The sequence below is a fragment of the Nycticebus coucang genome, chromosome 4, assembly GCF_027406575.1.
Source record: "Nycticebus coucang isolate mNycCou1 chromosome 4, mNycCou1.pri, whole genome shotgun sequence".
NCBI lineage: Eukaryota > Metazoa > Chordata > Mammalia > Primates > Lorisidae > Nycticebus > Nycticebus coucang.
Genome location: NC_069783.1, coordinates 91,326,944 through 91,343,924, shown reverse-complemented (window position 1 = coordinate 91,343,924; position 16,981 = coordinate 91,326,944). Strand labels below are relative to the sequence as shown.

The 16,981-nt window shown below is 43.2% G+C and overlaps 1 protein-coding gene across 3 annotated transcripts in view; it reads right to left on the bottom strand.

Moving 5' to 3' along the window:
* Positions 1–2,497: 2,497 nt before the first annotated feature.
* The window catches only part of NCAPH (non-SMC condensin I complex subunit H), a 50,307-nt gene continuing 35,823 nt past the window's right edge, over positions 2,498–16,981 (bottom strand). For all 3 annotated transcript variants that reach the window (XM_053587377.1, XM_053587374.1, XM_053587376.1), the window contains exons 12-18: positions 16,199–16,321; positions 11,143–11,253; positions 10,519–10,653; positions 9,929–10,051; positions 7,518–7,609; positions 7,105–7,180; positions 2,498–3,031 (exon numbers count right to left, since the gene is read on the bottom strand). In XM_053587377.1, the coding sequence (XP_053443352.1) occupies positions 2,972–3,031; positions 7,105–7,180; positions 7,518–7,609; positions 9,929–10,051; positions 10,519–10,653; positions 11,143–11,253; positions 16,199–16,321 (720 nt within the window). In that variant the 3' untranslated portion in view covers positions 2,498–2,971. The remainder of the gene's footprint in view (positions 3,032–7,104; positions 7,181–7,517; positions 7,610–9,928; positions 10,052–10,518; positions 10,654–11,142; positions 11,254–16,198; positions 16,322–16,981) is intronic.

Here is a 16,981-nt window from a genome sequence, read left to right as displayed (position 1 = left end):
GAGAGGAGAGCTAGCAGGATCTTTGGTTTCATGATTTTATAGAACTGTCCTTCCAACCCTAAACTACCTACCTCCTAACGTATTTTATAAACTTTTCATGGGGTGCAGAGGCTCATGCCTGTAATCCTAGCATTCTGGAAGGTTGAGGCAGGTGGATTGCTTGAGCTCAGGACCAGTCTGAGCAAGAGGGAGATCCTGTCTCTAAAAATAGCCAGGCATTGTGGTGGGTACCTATAGTACCAGCTACTTGGGAGGCTGAGGCAAGTGCATCACTTGAGCCCAAGTGTTTGAGGTTGCTGTGAGCTAAGACGCCATGACACTCTATCAAGGACAACAAAGTAATAATAAAATAAACTTTTCTTGCACACCTGTTGTCTTAATTTGAGCTGCTATAACAAAATAAACAAAACCTTAGACTGGGTAATTCATAAGTAACACTTTTTTTTTTGAGACAGAGTCTCACTATGTTGCCCTCAGTAGAGTGCTGTGACATCATAGCTCACAGCAACCTCAAACCCTGGGGCTTAAGTGATTCTCTTGCCTCAGCCTCCGAAGTGGCTGGGACTACGGTCGCCAGCCACAATGCCCAGATACTTTTTTGTTGTTGTTGTTGTCATCGTTGTGTAGCAGGCCCAGGCCAGTTGGAACCCACCAGTTTCGGTGTTATGTGGCCGGCGCCCTAACCACTGAGCTACGGGCGCCGAACCATAAGTAACATATTTATTGCTCCTAGCTTAGAGGCTGGGAAGTCCAAGATCAAATCACCAGCAGATTTGCTGTCTGGTGAGAGCTCATCCCTCATAGATGGCAGCTTCTCATTGCATGGTCACTTGGTGGAAGGGCAAAAGAAGCAAATAAACTCCCGTGAGCCTATTTATAAGGGCACTAATCCCTGATGGGCTCTGCCCTCATGATCTAAACAGAATATCCCAAACTAGACAATCTATAAGGAAATGGAATTTACCAAGGGCCTCACCTCTTGATACTATCACATTGGGGATTAGATTCCAAAAAGATTTTAGGACACAAACATTCAGACAATAGCACATATAGCCCACAGCTATCATAGAATTAAGGGGAAGAACCTTGGAAGAAGCAGGGCGGTGGAGAGACAGGATTTTATTAAAGAAGCTGGTACCAACCCCATTATTGTTACTAATTGAGGGAATGAGGTTGGCCAGTTGTACTTTCAAGAATAAAAAGAGAGCAAGAGGCCTGCCCAGTACTTACATGGCCTGGAAAGGAATGTTGGAGACTTCAGCACCAGCAAGACAGGGTATGGATTCCCACCCTGTGGCTCCACTGTTTTTCCTACCAAATCATGTTCTCAAGTCTAACTCTCTCATTAGAGTACAAAAGGTAATGTTTTGGACACCATTGGAAAGCACATTGCTGGGAAAAGGGAATTGTTTTTGTTTTGTGTGGGTTTTGGCATAAGAGCAAGTTATTACCAGAACTAATTGCCAATTATATCCTTCACTGCTTCTGGAATATCATCCAACAACTCTAGTTAGCCAATTAATGGTGACAGGTGCTCTGGCAGAGACCTAGGACCAATCAATAATAAGTACTTGGATCAGCATCTACAATATTGTTCCAAATTGCAAGCTAATTTCCCTATTTCCTTGAGGTTATGAGAAGAAATTTTACATTTGTGAGTGTGCTGATTTCTGTGGAACTGGATGAACTCCACTTAGCATAGCTCTCCATCTGCTGCTGAACCTGGATGACTAGAGCAGCCTATGGTGGAGTGGCTAAGAACAAAGACTCTGGAGGCAGATGACCTGGTCCCCTCAGACAACTGGCTGCCCTTAGGCAAGTAACTTCACTTCTGTATACCTGTTCCCTCCTCTGTGACATGGGAGTAATAATAGTACATTCCTTAGAGAGATTCTGAGAAGGCTAAATGAAGTAATTCACAGAAGAGAACTAGTAAACACTTAGTAATTGTTATTACCATTGCCCTCCAGCAGAATTTATAGGCATTTAGACATGGACCCAGGCCAGGCATGGCTCATGCCTGTAATCCTAGCACTCTGGGAGGCCAAAACAGGAGGATCCCTTGAACTCAAAAGTTCGTGACCACCCTGAGCAAAAGTAAGACCCTGCCTCTACTGAAAATAGAAAAATTAGCTGGGCATTGTCATGAGTGCCTATACTCCCAGCTACTGAGGAGGCTGAGGCAGGAGGATCTCTTGCACCCAGGAGTTTGAGGTTGCTCTGAACTAGGTTAACACCATTGTACACTAGTCTCTAGTGAGACTCTGTCAAAAAACAAAACAAAACAAAACCATGGACCCAATATTGAGATCTTAATCTCCAGCCAGTGATTTCTCTCTCCTCCATTCCCCTCTAAGGCAAATCATCTTAGGCCTTAAGCACAGCCTGCCTTATACAAACATGTGCACATTCCGGATTGCTAACAGGACTTCATCCCTTTAGGATGAAGACTAGATCTAACAGTTATCTAATGGATGCTGAAATATTTTGCCAGGCATATTATTCAGAATGATTTTATTTTTAAGCATTATATATACATTTATAAGTGTACAAATGTTTTATTTTTTGTACGTGGATTAGGTAGCTCTTTAAGGACAACATTAAGTGCCTACTGAAAATTGTTTTTTTACAACAGTAAAGTTTAAAAAGTACCACACATCAATTTAGGAGACTAAAATTATACACTGATATAGGTTTTCATAACCCAGAATAGAACCCTTACCCTCTCTACCCTCCCCACTCCTAGGTGGCCACCATAGGACAGAAAGCTGTCATCAGTCAAGGACAGAGCTTCGGAGTGCAGGCACCCAGACGGCAATGGAGACAAGGGAAGAGCATCAGACATAAAGGCACTTTGATAGTTGACAACAGCCTTGTCATAAACCCACTGCACCTTCCTTCACCCAGAGTGGGGATGTCCTGGCCACTGAAAAAGTGAAGGGCCTCCTGCTGCTGACTTCTTGGCAGGAATTCAGACTCCTTGCCTCACAAGAACATCCGAAAGGTCCTCTGTTCCTTCCAGCTTTAGATTCTGAGGAAAAACCAAAGCACATGGACTTTGATATACTGAGAATGAATCCTAAACCAAATTCAATTGAAGCGACCAGGCAGTGACTACAAAAAAATGAGGTATGTCCCATGATCATACATGTAAGGAAAATTATATCACAGCAAATATAATTTGCATCAAACTGCTTCCCAAACCTTAACATTCACAGGAAGCAAGTCTTCTCTGGCTCTGGTTCCTGTAATACTCTACCTGTAAAAGGCCTAAGATGAGCTATTTGTCCTGAAATAACTAAGGGAAGCAGATGGAGAGGCCACGAGGAGCCACAAAACATAGGTACCATAATCCTTCCTTATACTTGGAGGATGTTCCAAGACCTCCAGTGGGTGCCTGAAACCAGTGATAATACCAAACTCCATGTATACTGTTTATCCTATACATACGTACCTTTGATAAAGTTTAGAAATTAAGCACAGCAAGAAATTAACAAAGATAACTAATATAATGGAACAATTAAGTAAAATAAGGATGACTTGAACACAAGCACTGCAATACTGTGACAGTTGATCTGATAACCAAGAAGTTACTAAGTGACTAAGGGGTAGGAGTGTTGACAGTATGGACAGGCTGGACAAAGGAACGATTCATGTGCTGGACAAGATGGCAAGATTTCATCATGTTACTCAGAATAGCATGTGACTTAAAACATGAATTGTTATTTGCTGAATTGTTCATTTAATATTTTCAGACCACAGTTGACTATAGGGAACTGAAACTGTAGATAGTGGTGGTGGTGGGGGGGACTACATATTAACCCATCCACATCTGCCTCCTCCAGGCATCCACTCTCCCCCTGCTACCCTGGGGACCCATCCATCATCATGTCCCTGCAGCTGCCTCCTCTCCCCAGTCTCTGCATAGGCCTTTCCCCCACACTCCCAACTCTTTCTCCCACTCAGGAAATCCCGGGCAGTTTCCCTCAGGACTAAGCAGCAGGCTTCTGACTAACTTCACCACCAAACCCCTCTCCTTACTCTACATGGGAAGCAGATGGGCTGGGTCGGTGCACAATATCCACTTGCCCTCTTCCTGGAGCACCTTCCTGTGCTGCTCAAGGTGGACAGCTCAGATCCCACCTTGCACATTTTCTGCAGCTCAGGTTCCAGAAGTTGCTTAGATTTGGCTACTGAGTCACACACTGCTGGCACGCACAACCCTGGAGGCCGAGGGCCCCACGTCCATCACTGGACTCGAAGCACTATCACACTGCATATCTGAGGGTGAGATTATTACCAGAGTGGTGGAGTAAAAGTCCAGGTAAGAGCGAAAGACTAAGGGAAGGAAGACCAAGAAAAGGTCAAGTTCTCATATGAGGTGCTGAGAATAGTTCTCTTGATGGCTCTAAGCTTCGAGTTATCACAGATCCCTGTAGATTATCATGGTAAATCTTCTCAAATAGCTCAAAGCCAGGCCTCAGTAATGGTCTCAGCACTCAGCCCAACAAGTTATGGGCTTTAGCTCCCCCATTCTCCAAATGCTGAGTTCTGGGGCCCTCAAAAAGAGACTTTTGATCACAGCAAAATGAACAAGCCCACACTGCTACTGAGGGCAGGAGAGCAGAGGTGGAATCAGAGCAGCATGAACTTTAGGGAAGCCACAGAATCACTAATGTTTCTTAGCAGCACTGACCTAGCCAAACTAATTAAGAACTAAGTGAGGGGGCATGAAGTTGCTCTCTCATAAGAAAAAGGCAGGTTTCTGTGGAGACACACAGGCCAGGGCAGAGTTTCTGAGCTTTGGAAGCACGCTATGCTTTAGAAGCCTGATATGCTAGAACACCACAAAGATGGTGTAAGAATGAGATTCCAGGGCTCACCCCAACCACTTCACAGCAACACTTCTGAAGTCAGACAGACAGATGGCCTGTGTGCTATCTACCTCAGATGGAGAATGTCAGCAGAGCCACTTGTGGATTTGTCAGGATAATGATAACAATATACATTTTTATTTTTTTCCACAGTCATACTTTTTTTTCATTTTTTCCCTTTTACTAAGTCATATACACATAGATCATGAATACATTTATGCATTTGTGGGGTACAATGTATTGTTTTTTTATACAATTTGGAGTGCTTACATAAAACTAATATAGCTTTCACCTCATTTACTTATTGTGTTAAGACATTTATGTTCTAATAGTCATTCTTTCTTCATGTAGTTTGTATCTGACATCAGACATATCAGGATGTGTCAGGTATGGGACTACCATCTCCATAACCATGGACAGGTGTTAAATGCCCGCCACCCTTGCCTTCACGGGCTTCTGAACAAAGCAGGTCATGTCTTTAGTGTCAGCCACTGCCTTTCTGCTTCCGATCAGCTGCCATATGAGTTCAGCATTCATTCCTGGGTTGACAACTATCTGCAGTGGCTCTGAGGCATAAGCACTCCCTCTTGGGAGCTAAGTTGGACTCTTTTGTTCAGGCCTTAGTTTTGAATACCCATATGATGGTTAGAGGCCCTATGGTTAGCTCAGCAGTCAGAGTCACACAGCATTTGGTCCTGGCTCTGTGCTCTTCTGTACCTATTTCCAACACAAATCAAACTGAGCTTCTGCCAACTGGACAGTATCTTCTTCTTCTTTAGTGAAGTCATGAGCTAAAGAATGGTCAAGAGAAAAACTGGTCCTTGACTCCCACTGTTAGGTCACTTGGATTGGCTAGTGGCTCTGCTGCACAGGCCATTCCAGTCCTATAGGGAAACCTCTTTTCCTAAGCAGAGGCAGACCTGGGAAATGGAGCAAATTCTCACTGCTCCTGACTTCATTATGAGGCCAGAGGTCACCTGTTGTCATGTGCAAAATCCTGAGCATTTCTACCAACAGCCCACTCTGGCTACTATTCCTTTGAAATCCTAGCTAATGAACCTTTCCAACAGCAATTCAGCATTCAGACAGGCACCGCACTCCAGGGCCTGCCCCTGCTTCCAGGGCAGGTTGCTTGTCCCAGAGCAGGCTTAGATTCTACTGCAGTGGTGCATGCAGCAGCCATGACGCCCTAACCCACTGCTTTCCTTCCATTGCAAGTACCAAGGTCTGCACTGTGGGCCAGCTGTCTGGAGACCCTAAAGGGCACTAAGTGTCCAGTAGTGCCCAAATGTATAGACTTGTACTGGCTGCCCTCACTGTGGTGACCTATGTAGTGCTACTTAAGTCAAGCTCCTGAGAAGGTGGGTCCCCCTCTCCTCTCTCAATAACCATCACACAGCTGCACAGCTGTCAGCCGGTGTGGCACAGGAGGAGCCTGCCGCACTGATGTACCTGGTACCTTTGGACTCTCCTTCCTTCTGACAAATAGCTATATTTCTAATACTTTCTTCTTGGCAGCTCCGCTTTCCTGGCCATTGCTCCCACATTTTAATACTCTCTCTTCCTTTCATCCTCATCTCTCTTATCTTTTTTCCTCTCATGTTTCCCGTGTATCTTGACTTTGGCACTGGCAAGCTTTAGCCCTTAAAGTCTTTTTTTTTTTTTTTTTTTGTAGAGACAGAGTCTCACTTTATGGCCCTCGGTAGAGTGCCGTGGCCTCACACAGCTCACAGCAACCTCCAACTCCTGGGCTTAAGCGATTCTCTTGCCTCAGCCTCCCAAGTAGCTGGGACTACAGGCGCCCGCCACAACGCCCGGCTATTTTTTGGTTGCAGTTTGGCCGGGGCCGGGTCTGAACCCGCCACCCTCGGTATATGGGGCCGGCGCCTTACCGACTGAGCCATAGGCGCCGCCCGCCCTTAAAGTCTTTGACACCCAACGAAGTAAGAGCACTTTATGTTCTCAGGTTGTGGATCTAACTAGTCACAATTACATCATTTAGTATTTCTTATTTGGGTCCTCTTTACTATTTTCATTGCTAATCAAACCTAGTGGCCTTTTTCTAAGTTATTTTTAGGTGCCTGGTTAATCCTTTGGGTTGAAGGTATTGCATAAGTCACTTTATTTAAGATATCCTAAGGTAGCCCATGAAAGATATAATAAAAAGTTCAAATGAGTTGATACAAATAGGGAACACTCAAATACTCTTATGCTTACCATAATTACCTACCTTTTCATTGGCTAAATGCAGAAGACAGGCAAAAGCCAGAGGTATAGAAAGGTTCTGAGCCATGACAGTGGGCAGGCTGGAAACAAAGGGGCAAGTATTTAGCTAGGTCACTGCAAATCTAAGAACAAAAGTTCATTCATCAAGTATGACTAATACATATACAATGACTACATGAGAGAAAAAAATATTTCAGATACATTTTATAAGCAGGTTTTTCTAGTTTCTTATTTGGAAATAAAAAAACTCATGTTGCACTCCAGCCATCAAGCACAGAAAAGTGCATTATCAATGCAGAGAGGAAAAAGAAAAGCTGCAACAAGTGTTACATAAAACAAGATTGCGCACAAGCTCAGCTGGGATGCAGAGCAGAGGCGGTGAACACCTTCCCTGCCCCAACGTCTGCCAGCATGTACCTTTTCTGCAGGTCCTTTGCGAGCTCGCTGAGCATCTTCTTGTCAGCCACCTCCATTGGAGCCCCTTCTTTTCCAGTTTCACTGTGGTTTGCCTAACAGAATCACACCTATAGGTCAGGCATTTAGAGCTAGTTTACTTTTTCTTTCTTTTTTTTTTTTTTGTTGAGGCAGAGTATCACTATGTGGTCCTCGGTAGAGTGCTGTGGCGTCACAGCTCATAGAGCCTCTAACTCTTGGGCTTAAGCGATTCTCTTGTCTCAGCCTCCTGAGTAGCTGGGACTACAGGCGCCCGCCACAACGCCCGGCTATTTTTTGTTGTGGTTGTTGTTGTTTAGCAGGCCTGGGCCAGGTTCAAACCCACCAGCCCCGGGGTATGTGGATGGTGCTGTAACTACTGAGTTACAGGTGCTGAGCCTAGAGTTAGTTTACTTTTTTTTTTTTTTTTTTTGTAGAGACAGTCTCACTGTACCACCCTCGGGTACAGTGCTGTGGCGTCACACGGCTCACAGCAACCTCTAACTCTTGGGCTCACGTGATTCTCTTGCCTCAGTCTCCCAAGCAGCTGGGACTACAGGCGCCCGCCACAACGCCCGGCTATTTTTTTGTTGCAGTTTGGCCGGGGCTGGGTTTGAACCCACCACCCTCAGCATTTGGGGGCCAGCGCCCTACTCATTGAGCCACAGGCGCCGCCCGAGTTAGTTTACTTTTGAAAGCATGACAAGAACTTACAAAGTTGTACTACCATAAAAGAAAAGTCTATGCCCAAATGAAATGAAAACAATTTCTTAGTTACTTTTTTTAAGGAAAAGGATCTATAAAGGGACCTAATGCCTCAGCACTGGATTATGACATTGACATTTACTGAGTTAAGGTTAATATGCATGTCAATGGCCAGTAGAATCCTGATAAAAGGGATATTACAAAGAGGCTTCTAGGTCCTCCTGGAAAAAAATAACAATAAAAAGCCAGTAACAAAAAGCCATGACAATTTATAGCTTCAACTAGACTATACAGTTAAGGGCAGCACAAAGTTCATATGTAAAAGTAAACTGAAGAAGCGACGCTTGTGGCTCAGTGAGTAGGGCGCTGGCTCCATATACCGAGGGTGGTGGGTTCAAACCCAGCTCCGGCCAAACTGCAACACAAAATAGCCGGGCATCGTAGCGGGCGCCTGTAGTCCCAGCTACTTAGGAGGCTGAGGCAAGAGAATCGCCTAAGCCCAAGAGCTGGAAGTTGCTGTGAGCTGTGATGCCACAGCACTCTACCCAGGGCGACAAAGTAAGACTCTTATCTCTAAAAAAAATAAAATAAATAAAAAAGTAAACTGAAGCTTTCCACTTAAACACTTTCACTTGTATCCCATTGTGTTTAGTTAATGAAACCATACAAATGGGACTGAAGCTTTCTCTAATATTCAAGACTACACAGCTTAACTAAGGTCCTCCATAATGTCAAGAGTTTTCACTTTTCAGCCAACAGAAATATAAGAGAATAGGTTGAGTTTGCAAAGTTCAGAACATTCCCTAAGCAAAAGGAGACAGAGATGAGGGAAGGATTCTAGTTGAGACTTCACTGAGTTGGATCTAATTAATCAAGGTCTTACTTTGTTCTAAAGGAGAAAGGCAATCTTACAGTGTAATAATTATTTTTCCACTACTTTCCTACTGTGAATACAGTCCCCAAATCAGAATTATTAGATGAAAGAACTAAAACATTTCCTGGTACCTAAGATGTTGCTATAATTTACTTTCCAAAAGGGACATAGGGTTATATATCAGCTTTAATTTCTACCAGCAGTGAATAAGTACTCTACATTTTCTTCAACTCAATACTGAAAAACACTACTTAATTGCTAAAACTGCTATTGTTTTAAAGCAGCATGAAGAAGTATTCCTTTGTATTTTTTTTTTTTTTTTTTTTTTGTAGAGACAGAGTCTCACTTTCTGGCCCTTGGTAGAGTGCCGTGGCCTCACACAGCTCACAGCAACCTCCAACTCCTGGGCTTAAGCGATTCTCTTGCCTCAGCCTCCCGAGTAGCTGGGACTACAGGCGCCCGCCACAACGCCCAGCTATTTTTTGGTTGCAGTTTGGCCGGGGCCGGGTTTGAACCCGCCACCCTCAGTATATGGGGCCGGCGCCCTACCGACTGAGCCACAGGCACCGCCCTCCTTTGTATTTTTTGATTACCAGCAAGACTGAATCACATCTTATGCCCTAGCTTGCCATTTGAATCACATTTTATGTTATTTATGTACTTGGTTTGTTTCACTCTTAGAGACATGATGTTGTCCTTATATTTTTGAACAAATTTCTATGTATTAGAGCCACTGCCCAAATCAAAGCATCTTCCAGTTGAAGACATCAGCCACCCCACTCTCACATCCTGGGCACCTGAAGAACCAGCAAGATACCTTTCCCTCTGTATCTGCTTCCTTTCTAGAGATTGCTGTCAGCAAACTCCACATGCTCTGCTTCAACTTCTTCATATCCATCTTTTTGGCAGTCTTGGCATAATGAATTTCAATTTTATTCACCTGAAATAGGTATATGACAAATTAAAACTAAGCAGAAGAAAAAGAACATTTGCCATCAATTCACTATAAAAGTAAAAGTCTGGAGTTTGAATAAAAAAGAAATTCAGTTTCAACCACAGAGTTAAAGCTCTTTGAACACACTAAAATAGAGTCTCTCATGTCAAATCTAACTTCTTTTTGATCAAGTACAATCTACACTAAGGCTAACCTGGAATTCCAGTGTAAAAGAGACAAGTGAATCAAATATTAATGAAGGCACCAAGTCTGCCACCTAGTATGAAACAGATGAATGTTCAATGCATGATAATTTAATACAAACTAAATCTGGCTAAGACTTTTCAGAGTCACACAGCTACTTAGCCTCACTGAATTAACACATAAACCTGTTACTGATGTGACTCTCATATAGGAGGCAAATTAAATAGGTTTCAGGCAAACAAAATTATTCTCAGGTGTTTCATCCTTACCTTCTGAGGCTCAGCTACCAGATTTGACTCCCCATATGTTGTGATGTCTAATCCTTGGACCTCAGGATTGTCATCATTCTCTTGTGTTGGTCCCACAAATAAGTCATCCGACTCTTCATAGTCACTGCCAGCAGCCTGGGCAAAGAGAATAGCTCTTTAATTTTGATGAAGCTGTCAGAGGTGTTTAAAAACATCCTTGAAATGACTCCATATTTACAAAGCAAGAACAGACCATCTGACAGTTCATTAAGTGAGTCATGCCAGGATGAATTTCTGGATGCCTCTAGTTATCTTCCTGATTGACATAGACCCTACTGGGGAGGTATCTATTAATCTAAGACCCTTTCAGCAGGAATTAAAAGCAATTTAGTAATAATAATTGCTAGTGTCCCCTTTGGCTATTTGCTTCCTGTGTGCAGAGTTTGAGGTAAGGCAGGCCAAGGTTGGGGCTATTTCCTCAGCTCTGTTCAGTTTCTTGTACTGAAGTCAGACCATGCATCCAGAAAACCTCCAGCAGACTTGGAATTTCCTATAGTCTTTTGCCATATAAAAGGGGGAGATGGGAAGCAGGGAACAAAGTCTCCTCAGCTTAAAAGAGAGGACCAAGCTCTTCTCCCTCTTTACCTGTAGTCCAGGGCAAAAGTTGGAGGTATCATTAGGGTTGTTGTAATCATAGTCTTCAATTTCTTCATAATGCTCAGTCTCTACCTTCTGGCTCTGGGCCATCTTAAGTAACTAGAATAAAGAAAAAAATAAATGCAGAAAGCAATTTGTAGAAAAGCAGCTATGGGGCTGGATACAGTGGCTCCTAGCCAGTCTGGGAGGCAAGAGGATCACCTGAGGTCAGGAGTTCAAGACCAGCCTGAGCAAGAGTGAGACCTTGTCTCTACAAAAAAAATACAATAAATTAGCTGGGTGTGGCAGGCAACTATAGTCCCAGCTACTCAGGATGCTGAGGCAGGAGGATAACCTGAGCCTAGGGATGAGGCTGCAGTGAGAACTGATGATATCACTGTACTCTAACCCCGGCAACAGAACAAGATTCTGCCTATTAAAAAAAAAAAAAGGAAAGAAAAGCAGCTACTGAACTAGGTTGGAAAAAAGAAATCTTAGTTCCTATGCCAAATATTCTCTTAGAATTACACAATTTTAGAGTTAGAAGGGCCCTAACAACTATTCCCTACACAGCAATAGGTGAAATGTCTAGCTGTTTCCCTCTAATTACATTCATAGGTCGTTGTAATGCTTCCAGAACCTAACAAAACAACTCTGCCTCCTCTTTTGGGAATGCCTGTTGAACACTGCCCTTCAAATATTTGCAGGACCTCAGATCAGTGATTTACCTGACATGAGTGTCTTTAAAGTGGAAGAAATGGAGTGGAGTACAATTTCCAAGAGTACACTAAATATTTTAATGAAATTCTGTATTTCAAAAACCGATATAAACTCACCATGTGTTTGTAATACAAACTCAAAATTAACATTTAACAACAAATATTTACTGAGTTAAGAAAAGCTCCATTTTCTTTTATTATTTCCTCACATGACACAATTCTAAATCCCTCTCCAGGGCAGCGCCTGTGGCTCAGTGAGTAGGGCGCCAGCCCATATACCAAGGGGGGTGGGTTCGAGCCCAGCCCTGGCCAAACTGCAACAACAACAACAACAACAAATGAATAAAATAAAATAAATCCCTCTCCATTTAGAATACAACAACAACAACAACAACAACAAATGAATAAAATAAAATAAATCCCTCTCCATTTAGAATACTCTCCTCTGGGAACACTTTCAATAGTCCCTAGCCAAATATCCAATGTTTCATACAGGCATACCTCAGAGACACTGAGAATATGGCGTCGGACCACCAGAATAAAGCAAATATTGCAATAAAGTGCATCGCAGGTATTTTTTGGCTTACACTATGCTGTTGTCTATTAAGCGCACAATAGCAGTAGATCTAAAAAACAATGTACAAATTAAAACCACTTCATTGCTAAAAAATACCAGCAATCGCTGTGACAATTTCTTGAGATAAGACAACAAGTAAGTTTACACATTCATTGACTTTTCCTTTCATAAAAGATTTTTTGGTAGCCTTTAACATTGTTTGATAGCATTTTACCCACAGAACTTTTTTTTGCGACAGAGCCTCAAGCTGTCACCTTCGGTAGAGGGCTGTGGCATCACAGCTCACAGCAACCTCCAACTCTTGGGCTCAAGCGATTCTCCTGCTTCTGCCTCCCAAGTAGGTGGGACTATAGGCACCCGCCACAACACCCAGCTATTTTTTAGTTGCCGCCATTATTGTTGTTTGGTGGCCCGGGCTGGATTTGAACCCGCCAGCTCAGGTGCATGTGGCTGGCGCCTTAGCCACTTGAACCACAGGCGCTGAGACTACCCACAGAACTTTTCAAAATTGAAGTCAATCCTCTCAAACCTTGATACTGCTTTATCAACTAAGTTTATGTAATACTTTAAATCCTTTCTTTGTTATTTTAATAATGTTCACAGCATCTTTACCAGAAGTAGATTCCATCTCAAGAAAACACTTTCTTGGGGCGGCGCCTGTGGCTCAAGGAGTAGGGCGCCGGTCCCATATGCCGGAGGTGGCGGGTTCAAACCTAGCCCCGGCAAAAAAAAAAAGTTTTAGAAAACACTTTCTTTGCACATGCAGAAAAAGCAACTCCTTGTCTGTTCAAATTTCATCATGACATTGTAGTAATTCTGTCTCCCTGAAGATGGCTTTACTTCTCATTCTAGTCCTCTTGCTATTTCTACTACATCTGCGGTCACTTCTTTCACTGAAATTTTGATTCCTCAAAGTCACCCATGAGGACTGGAATCAACTTCTTCTAAACTCCTGTTACTGTTGGCATTTTGACCTCCTCCCATGAATCAGGAATATTCTTTTTTTTTTTTTTTAGACAAGAGCTTCAAGCTGTCGCCCTGCTGTGTGCCGTGGCATCACAGCTCACAGCAACCTCCAACTCCTGGGCTTAAGCAATTTTCCTGCCTCAGCCTCCCAAGTAGCTGGGACTACAGGTGCCCGCCACAATGCCCAGCTATTTTTTGGTTGTAGTTGTCCTTGTTGTTTGGCAGGCCCGGGCTGGATTTGAACCTGTGAGCTCTCGTGTATATGGCTGGTGCCTTAGCCGCTTGAGCTATGGCGCTGAGCCTGAATCAGGAATATTCTTAACAGCCTCTAGAATGGTGAATTCTTTCCACAATGTTTTCAATAGACTTTGCCCACAGCCACTTAGAGGCCAATGTAGGATCATTAATTGGCCTAATTTTAACACTGTATCTCAAGAGGGAAAAGGCCAGTTGGTGGAAGAGTCAGAGTGCAAAATATGAAGTTCATACCCTTGTATCAGCACAGGCTGTGGCACTTCATAACATAATACCAAATGTCACTGATCACCATAACAGATACAGTATCAATGAAAATGTCTGAAATATTCTGAGAATTATCAAAATGTGACACACACGAAGTGACTTAGAAAAATGGCACATCAATAGACTTGTTCAACAAAGACTTGTCACAAACATTCAATTTGTAAAAAAACACGGGATCGTGGCTTGGCACCTGTAGCTCAGTGGCTAGAGCGCCAGCCACATACACCGGAGCTAGCAGGTTGGAATCCAGCCTGGGCCTGCCAAACAACGATAACTACAACCAAAAAACAGCCAGGTATTGTAGCTGGCACCTGTAGTCCCGGCAACTTGGGAGGCTGAGGCAAGAGAACTGCTTAAGCCCAAGAGTTGGAGGTTGCTGTAAGCTGTGACACCATGGTACTCTACCGAGGGCAACAGTTTGAGACTCTGTCTCAAAAAACAAACAAACAAAAAACATGGTATCTGTGAAGTATGATAAATGAAGCACAATAAAACAAGGTATGTCTATAGTCATGTTCCTCATGTAGCTCTGCTGGAAGAATAAGGGCTCTCTAACTTCTGGTGTCTGGCTGCCCTACTACACACAGGAAAATTTATTTTTTGTGGATAAGAACAAGCACAAGTTCTTTCCTTGATAAGAAACAATTACGAAAGAAAAAAACAAAAATAAGCAGGCCCTAGAAGGCAATGATCTATGAGTTTCTTCTAGCACCTTCACATGTGAATATGCAAATTACCACATAGGCCACATAACTGAAAGGTTCATAAGGGCTGGAGGGAAGAGAGAGTGCCTTGTGGCCACAGACAGCAGTTCTCGCACAAGTTCCTATCAAGTGGCTTCATCCTGGGGCTGAGCAAGAGTTGACAGAAGTGTTCTACCATTTGCCTTCATTTGGTCTTCTGCTATTCCACCTCAGGGCCCTATCTGTACTCTGACTACCTAAACTATGATGATTGCTATTAGAACCTAACCAATATTGACTATAGCCATAGTTTCCACAACTGTTGCAACTTTACTTCTCGGTGTTTGTAAGGGTATTCTTTTTTTTTTTTTTTTTTTGTAGAGACAGAGTCTCACTTTATGGCCCTCGGTAGAGTGCCGTGGCCTCACACGGCTCACAGCAACCTCCAACTCCTGGGCTTAAGCTATTCTCTTGCCTCAGCCTCCCGAGTAGCTGGGACTACAGGCGCCCGCCACAACGCCCGGCTATTTTTTGGTTGCAGTTTGGCCGGGGCCGGGTTTGAAGCTGCCACCCTCGGTATATGGGGCTGGCGCCCTTCCGACTGAGCCACAGGCGCCGCCCTGTAAGGGTATTCTTATCATTTATTTTTTTTTTATAAGGGTATTTCTATTAAGTGGACAATATTGACCAGAAAGAAAAATGTATCTAGGTTGGTTTATAAAAATAGAATATCAGGTATCAGTGAATTCAGGGAAATACGTAGATTTCATTAATTTTTTGTGGAACAATGGGCAAAATAAAGAGCAGGAAACTAGAAACTGTTCATGTGCTTGACACCACAAGAATACGACAACCAAGAATGTAAATGAGCAGAAGATCCACAAGAAACGGAACTTAGCATGAAACAATGTCTGGTTACCATAGCAACATGCACTTGCTACTAGCACTACAAAAGCCCCAAATGAAGTAGATGGTAATCAGGACGCAACATAAGGAGCTCTAGAGCTCTCTACATAACCATCTTCGAAGGACCCTTGGAAGATTGTGTAGCAAACAGGGACTTCCTGAAAACGTGACCGCACATGTTGCTTGGATCATGAGCAAGAAATTTGTGGACTACATAAACTACCTGATGAGTAAACCCACAACTTCAGTGAGAAAGTGAGATAATTAAGAAATAACTAAAAAATTTTTACACTTTATCAAAGGACTTTACATTTACCCTCAATGCATTCCAACATGGTGTCTTTGGTGTCTAGCACTTTAGCCAGGTAAGGTATTTCTGACTCTTTAGTTCACATCTATCCTATAAGCTGGCACCTGTTGAGACTATCCCTTTAGCTTCCTCTGCCTTACCCATCTGATCTTCTGTGTTGCCAGATATGTTAGCTGACAAATTCACATGTATGCCAGATATGTTAGCTGACAAATTCACATGTATGCCACATATATTAGCTAACATATATCCCTCCTCTCATGTTCTTCTTTCCTATAGCATACAATACCTAACAGTCACCCTACCAGCTATGCAGTACTTGGTATGCTGTCAGCAGGGCTGGGAACAAGAGCTGCTTAAAGGAACTAAAAAACAGCCTTACCCTGGTGCCTGGTTTGAGATGAAACTGGACGAGAGTATCGACAACATAGTGGAAATCTGTAGGAAGAGTGGTGGCTTTCCAATTCTGGTTCTCCAAAGTGGACTTGGCCAGAACAGTAGCAGCCTATTAATTTAAGGGGAAAAACACAAAACAAAAAAAAAAACAAAATATATATGTATTTTTTAGATATACACACATAAATTTATATAGGTTTTACATGTGTATGTGTGTGTTTTAGGCATCTTTAATATCGATGGTCAAAACTTTTTTTTTTTTTGAGACAGAGTCTCACTTTCTTGCCCTTGGTAGAGTGCTGTAGTATCATAGCTCACAGCAACCTCAACTTCCTGGGCTCAAGAGATTCTCTTGCCTTAGTCTCCTGAGTAGCTGGGACTACAGGCATCCGCCACAATGCCCAGCTATCTTCAGAGACAGGGTCTCGGTCTTGCTCAGGCTGGTCTCGAACTCATGAGGTCAAGAAATCCACCCACCTTGGTCTCTCAGAGTGCTAGGATTATAAGTGTGAACCATAGCGCCCAGCACAAAACTTTTTTTTTTTTTTTTTTAAAGGAGTTTGGGTTTGGCTTGGTGCCTGTAGCTCAGTTGGCTAAGGCACCAGCCACATAGACTGAAGCTGGCAGGTTCAAACTCAGCCTGGGTCTGCCAAACAACAGTGACAACTGCAACCAAAAAATGGCCGGGTGCTGTGGCAGGTGCCTGTGGTCCCAGCTACTTGGGAGGCTGAGGCAAGAGAATCACTTAAGACCAAGAGTTGGAGGTTGC